General features: G+C 39.6%; 1 protein-coding gene across 1 annotated transcript in view; it reads left to right on the top strand.

The window, feature by feature from the left end:
* The first annotated feature begins 3,905 nt into the window (after positions 1-3,905).
* Positions 3,906-22,800, top strand: part of sntg2 (syntrophin, gamma 2) — a 62,018-nt gene continuing 43,123 nt past the window's right edge. Inside the window, 4 exon segments of the mRNA XM_026353924.1 lie at positions 3,906-4,269; positions 21,167-21,304; positions 21,420-21,476; positions 21,636-21,693. Coding sequence (XP_026209709.1) covers positions 4,201-4,269; positions 21,167-21,304; positions 21,420-21,476; positions 21,636-21,693 — 322 coding nt within the window. The 5' untranslated portion in view covers positions 3,906-4,200.

Here is a 22,800-nt window from a genome sequence, read left to right as displayed (position 1 = left end):
CAATCTACTGTTCACAGAAGGCTTTACAAACAAAACAGAGGCTACACCAGAAGATGCAAAGCACCCTTTAGGAAGGTCAGAAGGCTGGAAAGTACAGCCTCGTGATAATCATACAAGCTCATCTGTGAAACACAGTGGAGGTAATGTCATGGCCTGGGCTGCATGGCATCTTCTGGGACAGGCTCAATAATCTTCACTGAAGTCTACGGAAACATTTTGTCAATTCAGAGAAAGATCTGATTGAGAGATCCTTCATCATGCAGCAATAATGATCCAAAACACGCTGAAGAAACAACACAGGAGCTCAAGAAGTGGAAGTTTTTAGACTTAAAGAGTTAAAGGATTTGCAATTAAATATTAAGTCCTATTCACTTTTGAAGTCTCCAATACATTTGCTCACCAAAAAGTGGGTTGGCTCAAAACAAAAGGTGCTGTTGATCTTTTGCCACATATTCATGTTAAACCCATGTTTTCAGGCTACAGCACAAATAAATGAACTGGCCTAACAGTTCCAATACTTTTAGAGGGCAGTGTAGCTTCTTATGCAGGTAAAGTGCAAACATGATCAGCAAATGTAGACAGAACTAGAAGTGGCCCTTGCTGAGCACCTGTGCTGCAGACCAGTGTGAAATGTGCAGGCAACATACTGGGAGTTACCAGTAAGAATGTCCATAACCAAGAAATCCTTCGATTGTTAACCTGCATGTTTAATTTCCCCCCTAAGCAGGGCTGGCAAGGTGGTGTTGAATGCACTGGAGAAATCAAAAAACATGATCCTCACTGTGCCCCCAGGTTTGTCCACATTGGTGTCGGCGCGGTGGAGCAGGTGGATGATAGTAAGACAAACTGAGGAGGTCAAGTGAGGGTTTGACCAGAATCTGGGGGCGCTCCAGACTTCAGTCTCTCAAAAGGTTTCGAAATCTGTGAAAAACTCCACATAGTACAGCCTGAAAAAGCAGCCAGCACGGCTGTAGTCTGATTTACTCTACGTCAGGACACGCCACGCACTCAGGAATCATCTGTTCACCCTCTGTGTGCCAAAACTAAATGTAGTATTAATAGTTCTTTGGAAAATCTTAAATAGAATTAAATAATGAAATATAATACATATTTGGTGTCATGTAAGTACATAAAACCTTTGAAAGAGAAGGTGTGTATGTAAAAATCACATAGTGTGGTAAAGAGAGCATGTAATTTAAATAGAGACTAAAATAGACCCATAGAACGAGATACATCTGATTCAAAACACGTTTTCACGTGCTCACTTCAAAATATGTGCAGATTATGTTTTAGAACCAATGAAAAAAAGACATTTATGGAATAAAACCATCTGGACAGAGCTGAATAATTTACTTGTGCACATTATGCCTTTTTAAAACGAAACTTGGTGAAGCAGGATGATGCACTTCGAGGACTGAATAGTAAATTCCAAAGCGTAGATTAGAAGAAAACAAGCCGTGTAATCAGGAACATTGTTCGGTTGTTTGTCATTTTGCAAAAATAACACAGACATAGCAGCGTGTCCATCAGAAATTATACTTGAAAATATGCAAACACGTATTAAAAATGTAACAGAGAGAGACTGAAAGAACGTATGAGACCCCAGGGAGAACTTTGTGGAACCTCAACCTTTCCTATTGTCTGTAGAGAATGACTGTCTGATGAGTTCCCAGTTGGAACAGAAGAGGTTGTAGAGTACAAGAAAGAAAGAAGCTAAACCAATTTACAGAAGCGCCCTTAATGCTAAGCAAAGACTTCAACCACACAAAAGCTGTATGAAGATATGGAGGGATTAAAACAGGGGCTTCACCTAAATTCACTTACATTATAGCATAATAACATTAGATGCTTTCATCGGGGCAGCCCCCGGATCTGGGCATTGTTCAAAGACGTAACTAAAAAGTTTCAGAGTAACCCATCAAAAAACTGCAGGTTTACATTTAAGTTGTCTGGAGGAGAAGTTGAAAAGTTTAGAAAGTGGCCTCTGCCAGTTGTTCTCAGTTCATCCTCACAAATACAAGAACAACACCGAGGGAACGTGTGCATCGTTAGTCTGAGTCACAGAGTCAGACTGAGGAAAAGTCAAAATGGCCAAATTCAGCAGGAACTGGACAAGCAATTATTTCTGAATGAGGAACAGATCCTGAGAGAACAGGTTGTTAACACTTGGTGGTGACGTGTTATTATCAACGCCAGAAATAGGCCTGAAGCGGAATCAGCTATGTAAAACACGAGCCCAGGAAAGCGAAGCCTTTTTAGACGTAATGTCGGGGAACGAAAGTGACTTTGAAGCTTTGACACGAGGTTTTCAAAGGCCCCACTGAAGTTAAAGATGCAAGAGAGGGAGAGAGAGGAGAGAGGGAGAGAGGGAGAGAGGGAGATCCATGGCAGTACGCTCACAGCTGAGAGAGGGGCCGACAGAGATTTAAAAATAACTGATTGATGATCGGACATATGGGCGTCTATTTCTTTCTACACTGCGAGACCAGATGCTAGAACCGCATCACGCCGGAATACTTTTTTTTTTCTCCCCCATCACGATAAGGGAGGGCACGTTTGAGCTAGTGCAATGTAGCAGTGAGATCCAGACATCTTACCGCCTTATGAAAGTCTGAGCTACAGATTTAACAAGATTGAACTCAGATGCAGCAGTAGATGATAGAGAACAACTGTGTAAACCCTGGAATATTAGAACTTCTGGTTAACTTGTCGGTAAAGTTTCGGTAAAAATTCGAGAGCCTGTACAGTAACACCTATAATGACATTGAAGAAGTTATTCTGACACATGGTTGAATAAAATTAGGATAGTAGTTTTGTATAGTGAGCATTAGTTATCTTTCCCAATATTGATATAAAGTGTATTTTAATACCCAGCTTTTCTTAAGAAGCTCTATTTTAGCTTTTTTTTTCTTTCAAACGTTACATCTTTGCTTCCCTGTGCAGCTTCTCTCCCTTTATTTAACTAAAAGTCAAGGCTTCATCTTGATTTTTTTGAATGCCACGTCATTGAAGTATAGCACTATTGCCTTCCTGACAATCGTGCCTTTGAAAATCCTCTGGTGGCACCTTTTCATACTCTCTCATGACAGTGCCGTTACCTCCTGACCATTATAAAATACAAAGTGTGTCACTGATTATAGGGCTGTAATCGCACGACGTGAGAACCGTCTCTCAGGTACTGTGAGCACCTGTTGGTGTTTGAGAGTCTCTATTTATAACCTCTACTGCTCCTGACAGAGGTCATTGGAAGAGGTGACATACGGTAGATATGGTGCGGCTATGAACCTGCCTCCGCCACTAAAATCCCTAAAATCCAGTGTAAGTCTGAAGGTTGAAGGAGTCATGCTGCAGCACCGGCTCCCTCAGGCCTGTGCTGAAAAGTCAGTAGTAGGATTTAAAAAAAAAAACATCTCTGGCCCATCTCCCTTCCACCAGAAAATGAGGAGCAAGGCCTGCTCCCCTCAAGCACCGGCTGTAAGAGTTCCCAATCGCCCACAGAAATTAATTTGTGCCAGTATCCATTAAGATCTAACTTGCTCTGGGAAGCCGGCAAGCTTCACCTGAACACACCGCTGAATGATGGACTTCTAGCTTCATTGATTTTCATGTTGTTGGTTATATCTTGGTAATGATTGTTCCCAACACAGGCAGCACTGAATCCAACACTCCTTTCTATTACTGATTGTGTTACAGGCTGGCACCAAACAATGCAAACACACACACACACACACACACACACACACACACACACACACACAGGATCCGTGCTTTATGCTGATCCAGAGATGCACTGAGAATTTAAATCACAGTGAATGGGTTAATGTCCTGTGGTTTGACGGCGAAATGGTTAATGGGGGGGACAGGCAGCAGGTGGAGAGACATGCAGACTGATGAGCAGCAGCAGCAGCAGCAGCAGCAGCAGAGGAGCCACTGTGTGCTGAGCCGTGCACAGACAGCCACAGACCGGGGGCTCCTCAGTTAGAGCCTGCAGCAGGTAACACCATCGGCACTGCACAAAAAAAAAACAAAAAAACAAAAACCCCACAGTCGGCTTCCTGAAACCAGCTGCACGGAGCTTATGGCACGGCCTCCCCGTGTGCCTCTGCTGCTGAGCGGGACGTCGCAGTCCGCTGCCGGATAAATGACTTGAGAAACTCTCCAAGTCGAAGTGAGCGGACGGACGAAGCGGCTTTATGGGAAATGAATGTGACCGGGAAACAGCAACCTGAGCTGATCGAGCGCCCCGCCAGCCTTTTGGTGCCAACTTCGGCAAGTACACTTCTGTTTTTGTATTACGACGCATTGGAGCGAACTTCAATCCCAGATCAGTGTGCACTGTTCCCGTGTGCAGGAGCGGCTACAAAGCGCGTAGTCGCTGTTTCTTTGATGTAGCGTGTGAACTCCAGGCTACCTTTAAAAAATCGACCATTTTATATTCCTCGCCTCTAAATACTTCGACTGCACGACTAGTGTTGAGCTGCACACCATTTCTAAAACCAGTAGCAACTTATACACCGTTCGGCATACACCTGATAAATTGTTACGCCCTTACGTGAACAAAACGCAGAACTTTTTCAAAACAACATTGGTAAAAGTGATGCTGCTGCGGGAGCCGCTGCTGAGGGCGACGCTTCACATTCAGAACAAACGTCGTCGGAGTACAGCAGTGCTTCGTTTGTCATGTATCACAGTGTATGAGCCGAATTCACTAAAAAACTCTATTCATGTGAAAATCCCAATTTATCCTATTTTGCGAGTCGTGCAGTTTGAGCGATAGGCAAATGCACATAAATCTCCTAGTATGTGAATGGAGGACTGGCGAGTGGAGGGTGGGCTGGAGGGCACGTTAGGGCAGTTGTGCCATTCAGTCACACAAACCCTGGAGTAGCTGACCTCTTACAACTTGATATTTCTGGTGGTTCAGATATATCAGGGCTCATTAGTAACATGATTATATTTATAAACTGAACTGAGCTTTTTTCCTTATTTAATTGGGTGTCATGGATGAGCTACTTGAACAAGAAGGATTTTGCTCTTTAAGGGCCTTTCCTCAGCATGACATCCTTCTATATGTGGGTAGGAAGTATATCATGCTGCCTAAAATGAAACAAGGAGAAGGTAACAAGGAAGGGAGGAAATATACACTTCATCTGCTACTGATTATCTGCTACTCCGCGTCTTTCCTTGCATACCGTGCATTGCTGTACACTGAAGTATTTACTTGTTTGTGTTTGTTTCAGTAAAAACTAAATATGAACCATCATTCGCTGCACAGTCTCCAGCTGTCGGCCTGTTTCTGCCTCCTCTGGACCCGTAGTCCCTTTAATTTCATCCGTCCCCGGAGTCCTCCTTTGTGGCCACTTTCCCTTCACGAAGCATTTGCTTTTATACCTCAATACCTCGAGGGACAAAAGTCTGCAGCTTAATTCTGCTTAGAGTGTGTTTAGGTTTCACACTTGTCCCAGTCTCCATTTACCACCGACAGATGGCTAAAATTATACAGTAAGCAGTGTTTCCCTGTGTCTCCCAGAGACACACTGTTTGTAAGGCTTATACTCCATCTCGTACATTTATGATCACTAGGTGTGCAGTCTCCGTGTGTTCAGCGCCAACTTGATTGTGTTTCCATAGTAATTAAACTCCGGATTTTGCAGACTCCTAAACTATTTTAAACACAATAGCTTTAATTATTTAACTTTGGGTGCTCAATTAATGTAAAAATGAGTTAAATATGTATGTTTTTCCCCCAGACGTAATGACATATTATCATTGCACGACATATCTGCCTTTGGAATAATCCAGACACAAAATTCATCTGTAGAGCTTTTCAAATACAACTTGGCTTCATACTCGTGCACAGTTCATTTCGTAGAATCCTGTTTTTACCCTGCCAATTCGCACCAGCCCTTATTAACATGCTGTGTCGGCCTTGTCTCTTAATTTTGTTTTTGGAAAATGACCTTGAATGAAATTAAGGTCCTGAACTTCTTTTTTTTTTTTTTAATCTTACATTACATTCTTTCTGAAACATGCACATACACTAAATCTTGTTCAATGATTGGCAATCACTCAGAAATTACATGAACATTAGCTGTCCTTTAACAAGCACGTTTCTTGCTGATTGGTAATCATGACTAAGAAACTCAGGTCACAGCAGTGACCTCTTAAGAAAGAGGTAAAGCAAAATCAGCTTGCTATTTGGTGTAAAAGGTGTTTCAGTAGTGATCTTGATGGTCTGTCTACCGTATACAGAGGTACACAAAAAAGAAAACGTATGTGAACCCTTTGGAATTTCATGGTTTTCTGCATTAATTTGTTAAAAAATGTGATCTGATCTTCATCTAAGTCAAGAGAATTATGTAATATAATGTGGCTAAAATAAAAACCAAAAGAAATTCTGATCTTTCATGTGAACCCTTGGAATTAATGTCAACCAGGCACTTCCTGTAGCTGTGGATCAGACTTGCACATTGTTCAGGAGTAATTTTAGCCGATTCTTCCTGCAGAACTGCTTTAACTATTCGTAAAACTATTCGTCATATTCTTTGGACGTCTCATGTGTGGCTCTCTTCAAGTCATTCTATAGAATCTCTATTGGTTTGAGGTCATTCTGTTGTGGACTTTTGGTTTTTTGGGTCATTGTCCTGTAACATCACCCAACTTCTAAAGAGTTTCAGCTGACGTACAGACATTCTCACATTATGCTGAAGAATATTTTGTTACACTTGGGAATTCATCCCCCCCCAATCACTGCAAGCTGGCCAGCCCCTGATGCAGCAAAGTAGGCCCAAATCATAATGTTTCCTCCACCATCCTTTACAGTCATGATGCTGTTTTCTTGATGTAATGCAGGGAATTTTTAATGCCAAATGTAATGTGTGTTTTTTTCAAATAGTTTAGTGTTCTGTAGTTTCATCAGTCCACAAAACCAATTTTGTCAATACTGCTGTGCAGTGTCAAGTTGCTCTTTAGCAAACTCAAATCAGGTGTGCAGCAATGTTCTGTTTAATAAGGTGTAGTTTCCTTTGTGGGGTCCTGCCATAGGCAGTCCTATGTTTTACCTAATGTAGACTCATGAACACAGATATTAGCCAGTTCAATGATGCCTTCTAATATTTGTCTGTCTCTCTGGGTTGCCTCTTTACCTTATTGATGAGTGTTTGTTGTGTTCTTGAGGTTATTTTGACTGACTGCCCACTTCTTGGTAGACCAGCCACAGTCCCAAAGTGTCTCCATTTGTAGATTGTTTGCATAACTTTAGGACATAAAGACATAAAGGTCTGAATTATTTTGTGTTGTTTCTTTAGGCATATTTAATGACAAATTAATGCAGAAAACCATGAAATTCCAAAAGGTTCACATACATTTTCTTGCCACTGTATTAGAGCTGTGTTGGACAGGCAGGGTTTTGCAGGGAGCGACTCCATCTCTGTCTTAGTTTAAGAAGCATCTTTGTTCTGTGAAGGCTTGAAAATGCACTGTGTAAGTTTCTGTAGACATAATTACAACAGCTATGGAGATTCTTAATTGGCTGCACCAGCAAGGTTGTAAATCCTTTATTCAAGTTTGTGTGTAAAGTCCTTCCTAAGTTCGTGCTAAATACTAGCTGCTTTCAAACTAGTGATTTACTTTATTCACTTAGGACTTTCTCATCCCCTGCTCTGGGAAGCAGTTGTCCTGCTCTTTTACAGAGGTGTGTTGGTTAACCACACCATTTGCAAGAACAGTCATTTAATATTCATCATGTCTTTTCTTTTCTACAACCTTTTTTCAAAATACTTTTACACTTTCACCTTTGCCTGTTGTTGCCCATTGTGGCCTCAGTTGGTGTTTTCTGCCCTCTTTCCTCTGACGATAGTAAAGAAAAAAAAAAAAATAGCTCGGACACGTAACACAATTTTGAGATTTATGCTTTGTCAGGCGTGTTTTCAAACTGTATTTCTTAGTGCAAGATAGAATACTTCAAGGATGACTTTAAGGATTTAGATTACTTTGTAACCCTTTCCAGCTTTATGCCAATCAAAAGCTTCCTTTGAAGTCTCTTTTTCTGTGAGGCTCGGTTCACATCATGCTTCTTGTGTATAGCAAATTCAAAATGTGTTGACTCATAATTTTTTTTTATAAGTCAACGTAGCTGTAACCCACGGCTGTGTTTTAGCCTATGTACATAGTTTTTATCTATAACTGCAGTTATGTTAGCATCACAAGCTGTAAGTTAACTTCCAAAAAGTACAGTTGTATGCAAGCAAATAATATATACAGTAAATCTAAACTAAACTGCTGCAGGCCGGTTGCATACAGCTGACATCTCTCACAGTGGAATTTCTTGCATACTCATAGCAGCTCCCTGATGCCCTGAATAATGTCTATATTATACATGTTATATCTATATGATGAATATATAGAAGTCAAATCGTTAGCTGTCTGTCACATGCATGTCTGGTATGCTTCATACCACTGTGTTGTGAGGCATTCAGGGGAAGTATAGAATGTAGGTCATCCATGTTTTGAAAACTCCAAACACCAAAAAGAAGAAGGGTATGAACTGAACTTTGGCTCAAAAGTTGAGGTCTCAACTGGGAGTGTGGACAATAGTTACACCATTAGTCATGTAACAAGCCAACATTTGTGTCAGCAGTGACTTGTGTAATACAACCGGTCTTAATTTAATGAGGGGTGGGAGTTTGTGAGTGCAACTACAGCTTCTTCAATCATTACAATAATAATAATTCTATATCTTGCTGTGTTTGCTGTCCATTTGACCTGTTACTTCAGCCTTTGGCCACTGTCCTCCCCTCACTTCCTGAGCTGCAACCATTATTTCCCTACCTTCTCTAGCTGTTCAATGGTTAAAATATTCAACACAAGTTAACTGGAAGCTAAATCATACCGGCCAGATTGTTCAGCTTTCTAACATATGTTTCCTTAAGTTTATAAAAGATTTCTTTTGCTAATATCTAATTATTTGCTAAATGGCCTTTTTGTCCCCTCAGAATAATCCTATTTTCTTTTCAATATTTATCTGTATTGGTGAGTTATCATTTAGTTTTAGTTCTGTTCGGCGTGTTATCTGTATTAGTTAGGCTCCTAACATGTTGCTAATAATTAAGTTGAAGTCTCTGTGACACCATCTTTCAAAGATTGGTGCAGCTGCCTAACTCAAACTGAAATGAACCCAGTGTTAGGTTGGAAAAATACTTCACACACAGAGTTACAGGATTGTACCAACTGTTTGTGATATCAATATGTTGGTCAATATAACCTCAGGTACAAGAGGGTAAGGACAACCCAACAGTCACATCACTACAAAGGAGTTGTGCAACATGATAATCAGACAAGCAAACTCTGACTTGTCCTTTCTAAGAGCATAAAAATAAGTGACATGCATGCCATATAAAATGTTCTACCCCCTGTGGTCACACGCTGAGGGTTTCTCTTGGCAGGAGCTGCAGAAGCATAATTATACCCCAGTGGAGTGTGAAAGTCGAAGCTTTTGTATTCAGGAAGTCAATCATATTTTAACCAAATCACTCCTATCAAAGCATGAACATGTATTCTCTTTAACATTTTCATTTTCCCAGGGCTGCTCAGGTAATTGGAAAGGACCCAAAGTAATCAGAGCTTGTAGTGCCAAACTGATTTTTAGTTTCCTCATAAAAGGTTAGTCTTTTATTGTCTGAAGAATATTTAATTTTCCTCCAATCATTGGAGTCATGCTTTTCAACATGAATAGTGTAATTTAATGACTCTAGACTGACAATGCAAACACATGACACATGTCTCTTCAACCCTTTCCTCTCCTGCAGCAAATGTTGAGTAACGCTGCACAAAATTATCATATAAAAAAATATATGAACTAATGATTTAAACTAATGGCAGGAACTCGAGAAACCCATGAGAGTTGTAAAATGGGCCAAAGGGCACACTCCAGTGTTATCATAAATGAGTCTTTTTTTTTTTTTAAGCTCATAATTAGTCCTTGTAGGAAGTGCAAAGATACATATATAATACAGTATTATGCACAGTCATATTCCATTATTAAACTAACTACAAAACCGGGCAGTAATTAAAGCCTTAATTAGGTGGCGTTTTTAATTTTTTAAATGTCAAGAGGATATGTAGTGTCATAAATCCTGATACATCAAAACAAGTTGTGCTGTCACTGTTGAGAACATTTCTTGAAATGTTTGCTTAGCAAATAAAAGGAAACTTGTCCTCTGCATTATTAATACCCACAGCGTTTCATTAGCATTTTTATTTAGATTCAAGGCAGGAAACTTATGCATTTTAATGTCCCCATTCATTTCCAAGTGAGATATAAAGAAATCCACCTTGTCCGTTTATCAGATGATGGTGGATTGTTTTGGACACACTTGTCACTACTTCAAACGGCTGCTCTTCAGAAATGCAACGCTGGTTTGGTTTCTAATGGAGATACGTCCTTGAAATGGGAATAAAATGAGTTAGGAAATCATATAAACAGGCTCACATTAGTTCTTCACCCTAAATTACTGCTCCCCTAGTGCCAGCATGAGAACACCAACCCCCAACTCAAACCAGACTCTTGAGTGCATTATTCAAAATGTAGTCCTCCTTTGATTATGTCTGTGTTGCATGTATGAAGAAGATAAACTAAACATGTACATTGTACTGTAATATTAAAATGAAAAGGTGCAAAGTCTAAAGACTAATTAGATCTTTTAATCTGCCAAATGACTAAACGTAAATGTAGTTGGATTAATGCTCTTCATCTAACTCTCACGCTTACTAGACTACATGCAATAATCTCACACAGATTGCACAGATTTATGGAAATAGTGGCAATTACATGATCGGCCATGCTGGTATTTCAGCAGTGAGGCTCTGCAAGAGGATCCTATTCAAACAGTGAATACGCAGTAAAGACGAAATAGGAGCGGTCTTGATTCTCCATGGAGTTGAAGATGTAACAAAATATGAAGTACGTGATTGATAGGTGCAGGAAAACAATGACTATGAATCATTATGTGACTGAGTGCCAGTGTGATTATAACACTGTTTGTCAAGGTTTTGTTCTTCATTTTTGAATGAAATAAACAAAAAGTAATATTTTACTGTTAATGTCACTAAAGAAAGATCAATAGGCTTTAAATTTTAAAGCGTCACATTTGGGTTATGGAAATGTCTTTCCTATACTGTTTGATCCAGAAGAACTCTAGTACTTCAAAGTAGGAGTAACCTTTAGAATTTTCTCTGTTTCTGCATAAATATAACACAAAACACAATCAATCATTTCTATTGGCTTAACGTCAGGACTCTGAGTCATTTCAAAACATCACATTTCTTCGTCTTTATTCATTCCTCGGTAGAACCACTTGTGTCTTTAGGATTGTTGTCTTGCTAATCATGCTTATGTTCAGCTTCTCGATGTTTTCCTGTAGAATTTACTTGTACAACTCAGATTTCAGCTCCATCCATGATGGCAAACAGTCTTGGTCCAGAAGCAGCAAACCAGGCCTAAACTATGATACTGCCACCACCATGTTTCACAGATGGGATAAGGTTTTCATGCTGGAATACAGTTTTTGGTCATCGCCAAACACAGTGCTTCTCATTCAAGCCAAGATGATCTACTTTGGTCTTGTGTGAACATTGTTCCAGCAGCTTTCTGGCTCATCTACATGACCTTGAGCAAACTGGAGATGAGCAGCAGTCTAATTTTGGAGAACAGTGGATTCCTCCTTGCAACTCTGCCATGCACATAATTGTTGATCCGTGTTCTCCTGATGGTTTACTCATGAACATGGATATTAGCTCCTGCAAGAAATGCCTTTAGCTTGCTTGAAATTGCCCTGTGATTTCCCACACTTCTTACATTTCACTTATGATCATGTTTACATCATCATGTAGAGTCATTTTCTGCAATTAAGGAATCATTTTTGTCTCTTTTTATGTAATTGTGCTCCATTTATCTAGTTTGTAACTTGGTGTTACAAAAGGTTCACAAATCTTCAGGACTCCACTGTGTATATCACAGAAATATCTAGTGAAACCTCTGTGGCTTTCACTGTAAACCCGGTGAAACCAGTTCACACAGAGTGTCAAGAGTCACACTGTGTATTTATCAGACCCTGGTCAGAAGCGGTTGTAGGTTTACCCAGCGTGTCTGAGTCATAAACTCCTGCTGTTTCCCAAAATACATTAAAAACAGCTTGTGCTGCTGCATTGATGAACATAATCCATCACTGTAAATGAGATTACTGGTGACTGTTCCTTTCACAACTTTTTAAAACAACTTTATTGTCTTTGTGTTGTTATTTAAAGGTCTGTTACATGAAGACAAACTTTTTTTTTTTTCCTGTATAGTTTTTCTTTTCTTTCAGGAAAGAAAATAGTGCAAAGACTATTTGCACTATCCGTGCAAATAGTCTTTGCACGGATTTAAAGACGTGCAAAGACTATTTGCACGGATTTAAAGACGTGCAAAGACAAATAGTTCCATGTATTTGGTAATTAGCAATGTGGTAAAACCATGTTGGGGGAAATTGCCAAAGCTGTCCCATTTTAAAATGATGGATTGGGTTGATTAGCGCAGCTGTATCTCTGGGCTGTCCCTAATGGATCTTTGGATAGTCCATTAATACTTTTTAACCTTTTTGCTGTAGAGCCGCCAGGCAACATGGTATGTCAGTATTTGCAAACAGGAGGTAACTCTGTCGCAGTTTGTGTTGGTTTGCCAAAAATATACAGCTTTTTAAATGTGCATATTGGCAGAACTTCAGTTTTACAGTTTACAACGTATGTGTTTGCATTTTTTTTTCTTTGGGAGCCAGACTTGTCTGCATATTAACTATTGCAGATAAATGAGACCATGCCTCTAAATCTGATACTCTGTGACTCTCGGCTCCAAGATGTAGCCCCTAGGTCGAATTTACCCTATAATAAATACTTTTTTGAATGAAATCCCAGGCAAGTGTAGGTGATAAATCTACCTTCCTGTGTAACTGTAAAACTCTGTTTTACAGCCGTTTCATTGTTGACACTCCAGGACTGTTTCAATTGACCGAATAGTGCTGAGCTTTGCTTTTCATCCTCTACACCTCAGTCTGTAACACCTCCTACTATCATCTTATACATCAAGCCTAACTGTTTTCCACCTGACACATACAGGCTGTATCAGTACTTCATGCTCATTAACAACCTCTGCCTGGTCAATGAAGGTTTTATTGTAGTCAGAGACAGAAAATTGGGAGTGATGTTATGACTCAGAGAAGGTTTCACTGATCAAAACTCATCTCAACTGTATGAACTGCACCATGAAAGGCTTGTTAACATTAAACCGAACTGATAGAACTAGTGGATGGTTGATTCACTCAGTACTGCTGTAAGTGGATTAAGGTGGTTTTGTTTTGTTTTTCTCTTTTTCATTCCAGTTCCTATGCAGGCTTGATGACTTTTTCAGACGTTATGTGATTGATCTGTGCCACGAAAAAAATGTGTGCACTGAGCTCTGGTTGCTGACTGCGTTTATCAGTATTGTGCATCTGTGTTACAGGTGGTTCCAAGATTATCAGTGTGTGGAAGGTTTTCTTCAGCTGCAGCCACAGCAATCGCAACTGTGTCCATCAGTAAGGAGAGACTGACAGAGCACAAAAGTCCGGGTTATTGAGATGCAGGAAATTATAAGTTTTTTTAGACTGGTGTTGCTGGCATGCCAAACATTACTCCTAATCAGTCTCAATAGCTTCAGGAGCTTCTCTCTGTTTTCTCTTCATTCTCTTCACTTCCCTCTGGCACTGTGTTGACCACTGTGCATCGTTTTGCTCAATAAAAACTTATTGAAGTGGGAAAGTAAAGCTCTCAAAGCAAACAACTTGCTGCCTTTCGCATGGCAACCCTAATAGTTTGTTAGCTTAGCTTAATTGCTAGGGGGACAATAAGTTAACACGCTGGTGTGAAGGCAGACGTCGTCTCCTAATGCTGTTTGCAAACCGTTGCTCTTTTGCAGAGCAGCTTGTTCTCTGTCAGAGGAGGATAATTAAAGCGAATGTTGCAGTGTAGCTGATAAGCTACAGTACAGTGACTCTCTCTGGAATCATTTCTTTGCCTCTGATCACTGTCATTCTATTGGAATGAATCAGTTTTGCTGTTTCAAATCGTGACGTGCCAAAAAAAACCTTACGAAGTCAGTAAAAGCTATGTATACATTTGTCTAAACTGAAGTAAATGCGAGGCTCTAAACTAACGAAAAAGCTGAGGGATAAGACCTTGGAATCAAAATGCCATGAGGGGAAATGTTTGTTTTTGTAGGATTTATGTAAAATAGAATTTTTTTATTTTTAATGCATTTACGAATGGCGCTTAAAAGCATGCAAAGTTACAGTAGATTGCTCATTTCACCATCGTAGGACTGAGGTGAAGAGCTTTGCCAGAGGCTTTTCACTATGTGATGGGACCTCCAGGTAATAATCCTTGGCAGAGCACAGCAAGTGAGAGGTGCTGTAGACCTGGATGAGGCTATTTAGTTAAGAAGGTCAGGCTCTAAGGCAAAATTATTATTAGTACAGTACAAGTACTGTATAAAACAACCTTACTGTGGAAAAAACATTCACATAATGTTAGTAGGGTTCTAATCTGTAGCTGGCACTTCAAATTGGAACCATTGGTAGATTAGATAATTACTTTAATTATTTAATGACTAAAATAAAATGTGTCTGCACTCTTCATGCCAGGGAATGATCATTGGTATGAGAAAAGACATGCACTTCAGCATCACTCAACTGCGAACGGATGCACGTGTGTAGCAGTGGTGAGTGAATGAATACAGGACACTATTCACATTTTCTATTCATTCAAGTCCAAATAAATCTTGATGTTAAACTGTTGTGCATAACATACCAAGATTTTAACTGTGGAGATATACTATTAGGATCAAGTAGCTTGTGAAAAATAAGGTGACCACATAAGTAAACTACAGCTTTTTATTTTAATGTGTCAGAAACGCTTAAGCAACATTTAATTTTTATGCTGCTCCTCTCATTTCCACATTGTAGGTACAGGTTGTGAACATTAATTAGGCTGCCTCTCAAATGGTTTCTGCCTTCTCAGACAACAAAAGCAGATCACAGGTCTAAACTAAATCCCTTACCTGTGAATCAGGAGAAATTCTAATTCGAGTCAATAAAGCATAATGGAGAATTTGAATTTGATAAAATGCCATCACCCCATTCCCTCAGTTTTAAGACCAGGCCCATGATAGGGTCATGGTGCATGACCTGGTAAAAGCGTGTGTATGTTTCATTTGTGGAAAGGTTTTGGTTCTACAGGGAAAGCATAATGTGGTTTGAACCTCAGTGCACAGAGTGTCGTGGTCCTGACAGTGCTTCATTTCCAGTGAACTTGGAATGTGGCACTTACAGAAATAGTCGATAAGAAATGCCCTTGACAGCAATTTTAAGCTGGAAAAAAAAATGCATCCTGGCACTCAGTGATCCACTGAGCATCTACAAAGTTTTTTTTCCACTTCAGTTGTACCAAACCAAGTAATATTTCTCTGATTCACTTCTATTCACTCTGAAAAGTGTATCTTACTACCTTTCACATGAACCACTGTGCCACAGTGCTGTAAGCAGTTGGGCTGAGGGTTGAGACCATTTGCACCTGCTATCTCACACAATTAAGATGTGCTACTCCTTTCAAAAAAAAAAAAGTGTGACCTTTCCCTTGAATCTTATTTTCTTGGAAAAAAATAAAAAACAAGCTACTTGTGCTGTCGTTTCTCTGTGTGGTGCAGATACACTGTAGACATCCCATGGAATCTAGTCAGCTGCACACAATGCAAATTACAGTGTAGAAGCCAATAGTCTGTGTTAAATATATTCCAGACAGGCTACTGGTCTAACAAGTTGTAATCAACCGCGGTTCCAGCAAACTCTCAAATTCTCCACTGCTGCACATGCCAGGAACACTGTTTGCAAACACAGTTTTGAAACTCGGTCAGAATCCAGACTGCATTTTCTTTGGGGGCAGAACAGTTTTTTTTTTTATTAGTGTTTTTTTATTATGTGTGAATTGCTCAACTGATCCATTTGGAATATCTGACCACAAGAAGCTGTGATCGGACCTGAGGAGGAGAGCATGGTGAGAGTGACATTTCACACAAAGCAGAAACCATGGTAAACTGTGTCCTGTGGTGTTAATTAGCCACTGTTGGAATTTGGGTATTTGTTCCTAATGCTCCAAGCGCAGTGAGGGTTTTCCAAAAGTCCACATTTGCTGAACTTGGTTGCACCCCTACTGTACTTGAACTAAAATATTTAGCAGCCATTCTAGCAAGTTTTTGGGAACCTTAGACAAAAATGACTGGCACTTATTATGTATTTACAAAAACAAAACAAAAAAAACATTCTCACACACAACATTGTTGGGAATATAAATACATGCATACATGTGGTTATTTAACACAACAGAACTGTGTTAGCTGTTTTGTATACAGACACCCCTAATAAAGGTTATCAGCTGCATGTTAACTGTGGATGAACACTGCCAAACTATGTTTATTGCCCCAAAAAACTCTGATTGTTGCTAAATAGTCATTAATGCTTACTGTTTAAGTATTTCTGTTCAGCAAAGATAGCAGATTCAGCATGCTCAGGTTAATGTCTTAATCTGTGCTCAGTGCTGTGTCTGGCTTCTTGACAGTGCAAGTACATTAGGAAAAAAAGCTCCAAACAGACACAAACTCTCGTGTCCTCGAGCACATCACAGATCTCCAGTGACATGTTCATAAGCACTCTTCTAGCCAGCGTGACCAATCTGGCTAATCACAAACTGTCAGGTCAAATCGCACTCCAGTTCATGGAGGACTGAGTGTGAACGAAGGAGAAACCTTCAACCGTCAAAAAAAAAAAAAAAAAATCATCCTCAACCACCCTCTTTCTGTGTGAGGTCAGAAATCTCATCAGTGGGTGTGCCTTGAGTTATGTCTGCTCATAAACCTCATTTAGCAACCCCTGCTAAGATTTATTAGTGCTGTTGTAGCCTTTGTCAGGAAATTGGAACAAACCTTTAAAATGCTTTCATTAGACGAATGCCTCCAAATCATGTTCATACTTTTTTTTCCCCATCTGACAAGTTGTTATAAAAATAAAGGTGTTTGTACCTGTAGTTGTTCAGAGTTTATGCATCTGTCTTGGAGTGAATTGCATATATCAAGTGAGACCTTGTGCACTGAGTCTGACTGATGTTCTGATCTCTGCTTGAGCTTGCTCACCTGCTGTGTGTGAAGATACCCCCGACCAAACAAATTAACTATACATGTTCACCCTCTGGCACAATCCGTGCTTTCGCCATCTATAATGGATACGGACAGCTTTAGAAAAGTGTGGCTTTGATTTTTCCATCAATGGCGTGTGTAGATTCTTGTCTATACGTTTGAGGATTTGGTGACGTTACACATGAGTCACAGTCCGGTTATCGAGGCAGCCGTTTCAATTTGTCCTCAGCAACTTTAGACTGGTTTGTGGGTGTAAAATAGTGAGGATAGCGGTTTGAATATTTAAGTACTTCAATCTCTCACTAAGCAGAAACATGGCATAGAAACCTGTTACTACTGAGACACAGTCTGACAGGTACTTGATGAGTCAGATTAAAGGAATCCAAACACATAGGGAAAGTAAGATCTGATCCACAGTGCTTGAAACTAGAACTCAGAGCTGACCGAGAATCTGCTTAGATCCACTAAGGTATTTGACATTTTAACCAGGACTGGGACCAGGACCTGCAGCAGTCTATTAAGAATGAATGCCTTGTCAAGTATTGTGTTTACATTCTGGTAGCCTCCTCTTTTCTCTTTCTGACAATACAGACATAAGACATAAGAGCGTCCATTGTGTTAAAGCAACAACTGGTGGCATTTTTGAAAAGGACGAGCACTCCTCCTGTGCCAGTGGGTTGGCAATCCATTAGATTTTGTGATTTGTAGCTGCAACTACCATTTCATCTTTCTGTAACGGTGGATAAATTGAGTAAACCTTTATCATATTGTTTTTACTGCTTCTATGGCTTCTGTAGTGAGGAACAAATGCTGTTTTTCCGAAATCTCAGGACAGGGTTAATAAATGTCATAAAGCAGTGGCAAAATGTGGAAAAAGAGCTGCTCCCTTTTGAGTTCAGAAAAGAAAAAGATTCTTCATAGTTCGGAGTGAAATAAACATGGTACTTTTTGTTTAACCTGCAAACAAACAGCCTCAAAACATTTGATAAGGGACTGGAAAGATTTTACCAAATATAATTTGCACCTTCTCCAAAATATGTTGAATCCCAATAACAATATATTAAGAACCAATACACACAGTGGATGTGAAGACCTAATATTTTTATATATATATATACTGTATGCATAGAGATAAAGACTCAATATATTGTTGGGCTGTTGTACTGAATTTTGTTTGGTTGTCTGCTTCACCCCCCACTGTGACACCTTTTGACCACAGTCAGCACGATGAATATGCTGTCACAGGATTTTTAACTCGGCTCAGTGCTCCTGCAGTGGTTATGTAAACTAAACTGAATGTGTTGACCACAATATGCATTACGGTCTCACATGCCTGCACACAGTCACACATGTACAGTCTAGCAGGAGCACAGAGCAGAGAAATGAGCCCAAGAGGTGGAATATCAGATCCCACTTCCCTCACATGATTTATGAATTTCTTTCTTGAAAGCTCATCACTCATTGAAAATATGTAGCTGACCTAAAACTAAAATATATTCTATTACATGAAAATCAAGCAGTGGGTAGTGATTTGTTTTATATCCATTTTAAAGCTTTCAATAACATAACATCACTGGAACACTGGAAACCCCGGTTTTTTAAAGTTGCCACAAACATGTTGAGAAAATATAAACTTTAATAAAAAATAACAGAATTGCAAGTGTATTGTCTGTATCTTCAAATGCTTTTAAATGTCAGCAGCCATTTTTCCTCGGAGCAGTGAACCTTTCTCACCTGAATTAAGCAGAGTTTACATATGTACAGTATTAATGTCATATGTCAAGCAGTGACCTGGCAGTTAAGGTGTGTTGTAGTATGTTATTATTTAGACTTAATGGCTTTGTAGCTTGACAAGAGGCAATAACCGCTACACAAGAGAGCCAGAGAAGACAAAGAAGAACATCAAGGGAGGTGGAACAGGTTTTGCTTGTCATCGGGCACTAAATAACTCAGACTTACGCTACCATCACACCTTTTGACTTGTTTTTTGTGCTCCTCTGAATGTGTCCTCCATATGTTTTCACAAAGCCTCGAGACACAGCTTTAATTTATCTTCTTTGGCGGGAGCAGAGCATGACCTTCAATCCCAAGTCTCTTAGAAGAGAATTGGTTGACGTCGCTCACTGATTATCATCTTCTTCACCCACTCTTCAAGAGTACATCATCTATGAAAGGTCAATGACTGCTAACATGTTTTTGTCCTCCGACTGATAAACTCCATAAAAATGTATTTTTAATACACAACTGTCTTGTGATCACTTAAATCACCTTTAGGTGAGAGTTAGTACTGGCTCCCGTTTTGAGGGAGCCTGTACTAACTCTCACGTATTGTAGAAGCACAGCAATGTTGGCTGTAAAGCATTGGTAAAGGGGTTAAAGTGTTGAGGTGCTCTACATGGTGCACCTTCTATTGTGAACAGTGTTGTAGGAGGCTTTTGATAATACTTGAGCCAGAAAGGAAACCTATTGGGAAAAACCTGCTACAGTATGAAATGAAAGAGGGGGTGGACACAATAACTGAGATACAACCCAAACCTATTGCAATAAATCATATCTTTGAGAAGCCTGTAGTGCTACATTTCTATTAAACCAGTGTGAACAATGTGCTGATTCAGCTCTGTAATAATGTTTTGTGAGGTAGTTGCATATAGTTGCGGGAGTCCAGTTATTCTGTCCACTCCTTGCATATCAAGCTGTTTGTTCACTTCACAGTCAAGTCACTTCAGTTACCCTGGCAATTGTTTTTCTATTAGATGTGAGCTGCTGTCCCTTCGTTCGCTGATACGTCGGATCATCCATCAATCTTATTGACTCCTGTGGCTGGATTTTGATGAAGCTTGGCAATAATATAACTCGCCATTTCAATGCATAATTTTCAAACACGGAGCAAAATAGTAGGGGAGGGGTTTGAGAAGGAGACTTCTTGTCTGTCTATATGATATCTTGGACATCACAAGTTGGATGCAAACAAATTAATTGTGGATCTCCAGCCAGCCATTTGTGCATTCTTACAACAATGCTGTTAGCATGGCTAAAAATAAAAATAACAATTGGGATAAAACCATTTGTGTTTTGGAGGAAAATAAACACACAAATGAGTTTGCAGGACGCCGACCCTCATTATATGAATTGTCATATAAACTACCAGTTTTCCTAGGAATGCAGAGCACTAATCTGAGTATGAAGTAACACCTGAACTCCACATGTTGACCTGAGCCTGTGGAGAAATTAGTTAGGTAGAGAGCACAGGAGTGAAAACGGATGGTTAAAACAAAGAGACAAATGAAATGTCTACCTTCTCCCACTCTGTGTGGGAGTAGTTTTAAATATGAACTTGTTGTACACTTAATCTCTAGACTCAGAAAAGGTCAGACTATTTCTGATTCGTTAGAACAGCTCGAGGGTTTGGTTGTTTTGACATTAGAATATTGGCTCTTTCATTTCATTTGCAGATAGTGACGGAGCAGTGAAAGATCGCACAGTAATGCATTAAGTTTGAAGGTTGGATTAATCTGCGCCGTCTTTATGTTACAGGTATTTGTGGAATCTTCACCTACACAGAGAAAGATAGTCATAATGTAAAATGTGGCGTCTGAGCTGTTCTTTTATCTGACTTGGCTGCTGTTGTCATTTCTGTCCTCAAAGTTAAATTGTCGAGTGCGATTGCCTGAACTTTTGTGTATGCCTTTTCTTTGTGTGTGTGTGTGTGACGACATAAAATTCAAAGCATGCAACCCCCCCCCCTCACATACAAAGGTTCACACTTTGACAATGTCAAGCAAAACCAATTAACCCAAAACTACACCCACAGAATGGGGTACACAAATGACACACTGAGAAAAGAAGATTAAAATGTTCATTGTGTAATTGCTCTGCTTGGCAAAATGTCAATGCTCTTCTCAATTCCAACAGACAAAATCTGGAATTGCTTTGCTGTACAATGAGGAGACCAACAATACCTATGACGTCTGCCTGAAATTGACCAAAGAGGTATTAACCATACAGAAGCTGGATGTGGTTTGCACAAGTGGAAGTGAATCCCAAGTAAATGTAAGTGCGCCCGAGGGCTCGAGGCTTGCATTATAATTCATGTCACATAACTCCACAATGCTGTTTCAGTTTTCACAATATCCTTTTGCCAATAAGAAACTCCCACTTTCTAAAGCACAGAACTGTTGTACTGCGAAGACAGGCGGCTGGCGGTCTGGGCTTAAGCATCAAAGTAAGCAGATAAGTTTTGATTATGGAAAGACTAAAGTGGAAATGAAAAGGCTTTGGATGGCAGAGATTACTGACTGAGAAAGCTGTTTTGGCTGCAAGTCGTCACCAAAAACTCCAAAATGAATGATTCATTCTCATTTTTCTCTCTCCTGCTTTTCAGGGAGGTGCAGAGCACAACGTGCCTGTGGTTATTTCAAAGATTTTCAAAGATCAAGTAGGTAAGAAAGTATTTTATCTGAATGCTGTAATGCTGAGCTGGAAATGGTTTCAGTGCATCGTTGAACATTTTGAATCAATATCATCATTATCACTATATATAATTGGAGTGAGACACTGGGTATTTTAGTGACTTAACAATAAACTGTCATAATTACTATAGAAGTTATGCATTATGTTGGGACATAATCAAAGATACAGTGGCTTCAGTATTTGAATCCACACGTTATAGTTGGTTTTAAATAGAATTTTCCTCATGGGTCTACACTGATAATGGCTTGAATGGCTGAAGTGTTGACATGTTTCCAAAAAAATTGTCAACTCAGATGTGTTATTTAGAAAAAGATTGCAATTACATCTTCAAGTGTTCTTGTCTAGACAAACTCACAAGACTTTTGTAAATTATACATTTCTGGGTTTTTTATAAATTTGAAAAAATATGAAAGAATGTTTTCACTTTGTCACTGGTACAGGTACCAGACATGGCAACTTCACTATGTCAACAGCTTCTGAAAGTACTGCATGCTAGGAAATACTTCTTAGTAGAGGAGTACTTTAAGAGCATATTCATTTGTTGTCATTTCATAGTGATGACTAGTGAAAGCACTTGCATTGCTTAATGAAGCGTAGCCAAGCAGGGAGACGGAAAGCTGAGCAGAGTGGATTGATTTCAAGTCTCAAGGCTAGTTTGAGTATCAGATTGTAGCTTTAGTGCACTGGCATGGGTTTAGTGTCGGTCCTAAAGTCTGAGGTGACTGCGGTTCAGTAGGTAGCGCAGTGAGTCTACAATCCAAGTGCGTAAGAGTCTCTGGCAAGACACTGAATCCCAAACCCTGGTCCCTTAATGGGGCTGCCTTGAAAACATTAATAAATGATGGAGTAACATATTTGTCACAATTAGATCTTAGTTAACGTTCATTTAAGAATAGTTTTATAGTTGGATTATTCTTATATACCTACTGGGAGAGAAGTAAAGTAAGAGGCAATAGCAATGCAATATTTAAGGTGAAACCAAAGATTTTTTTTTTTTCAACATTTACTGTGCAAAGTCTGAAGAGGTAAAAAGCCTCCTGTGGAAGAGTGACGAGGACATGCTGTTTTCTTGATGG

Source organism: Anabas testudineus, chromosome 12 (genome assembly GCF_900324465.2).
Source record: "Anabas testudineus chromosome 12, fAnaTes1.2, whole genome shotgun sequence".
Lineage (NCBI taxonomy): Eukaryota > Metazoa > Chordata > Actinopteri > Anabantiformes > Anabantidae > Anabas > Anabas testudineus.
The sequence above is the reverse complement of the archived record's forward strand: the minus strand, read 5'-3'. Positions and strand labels throughout refer to the sequence as shown.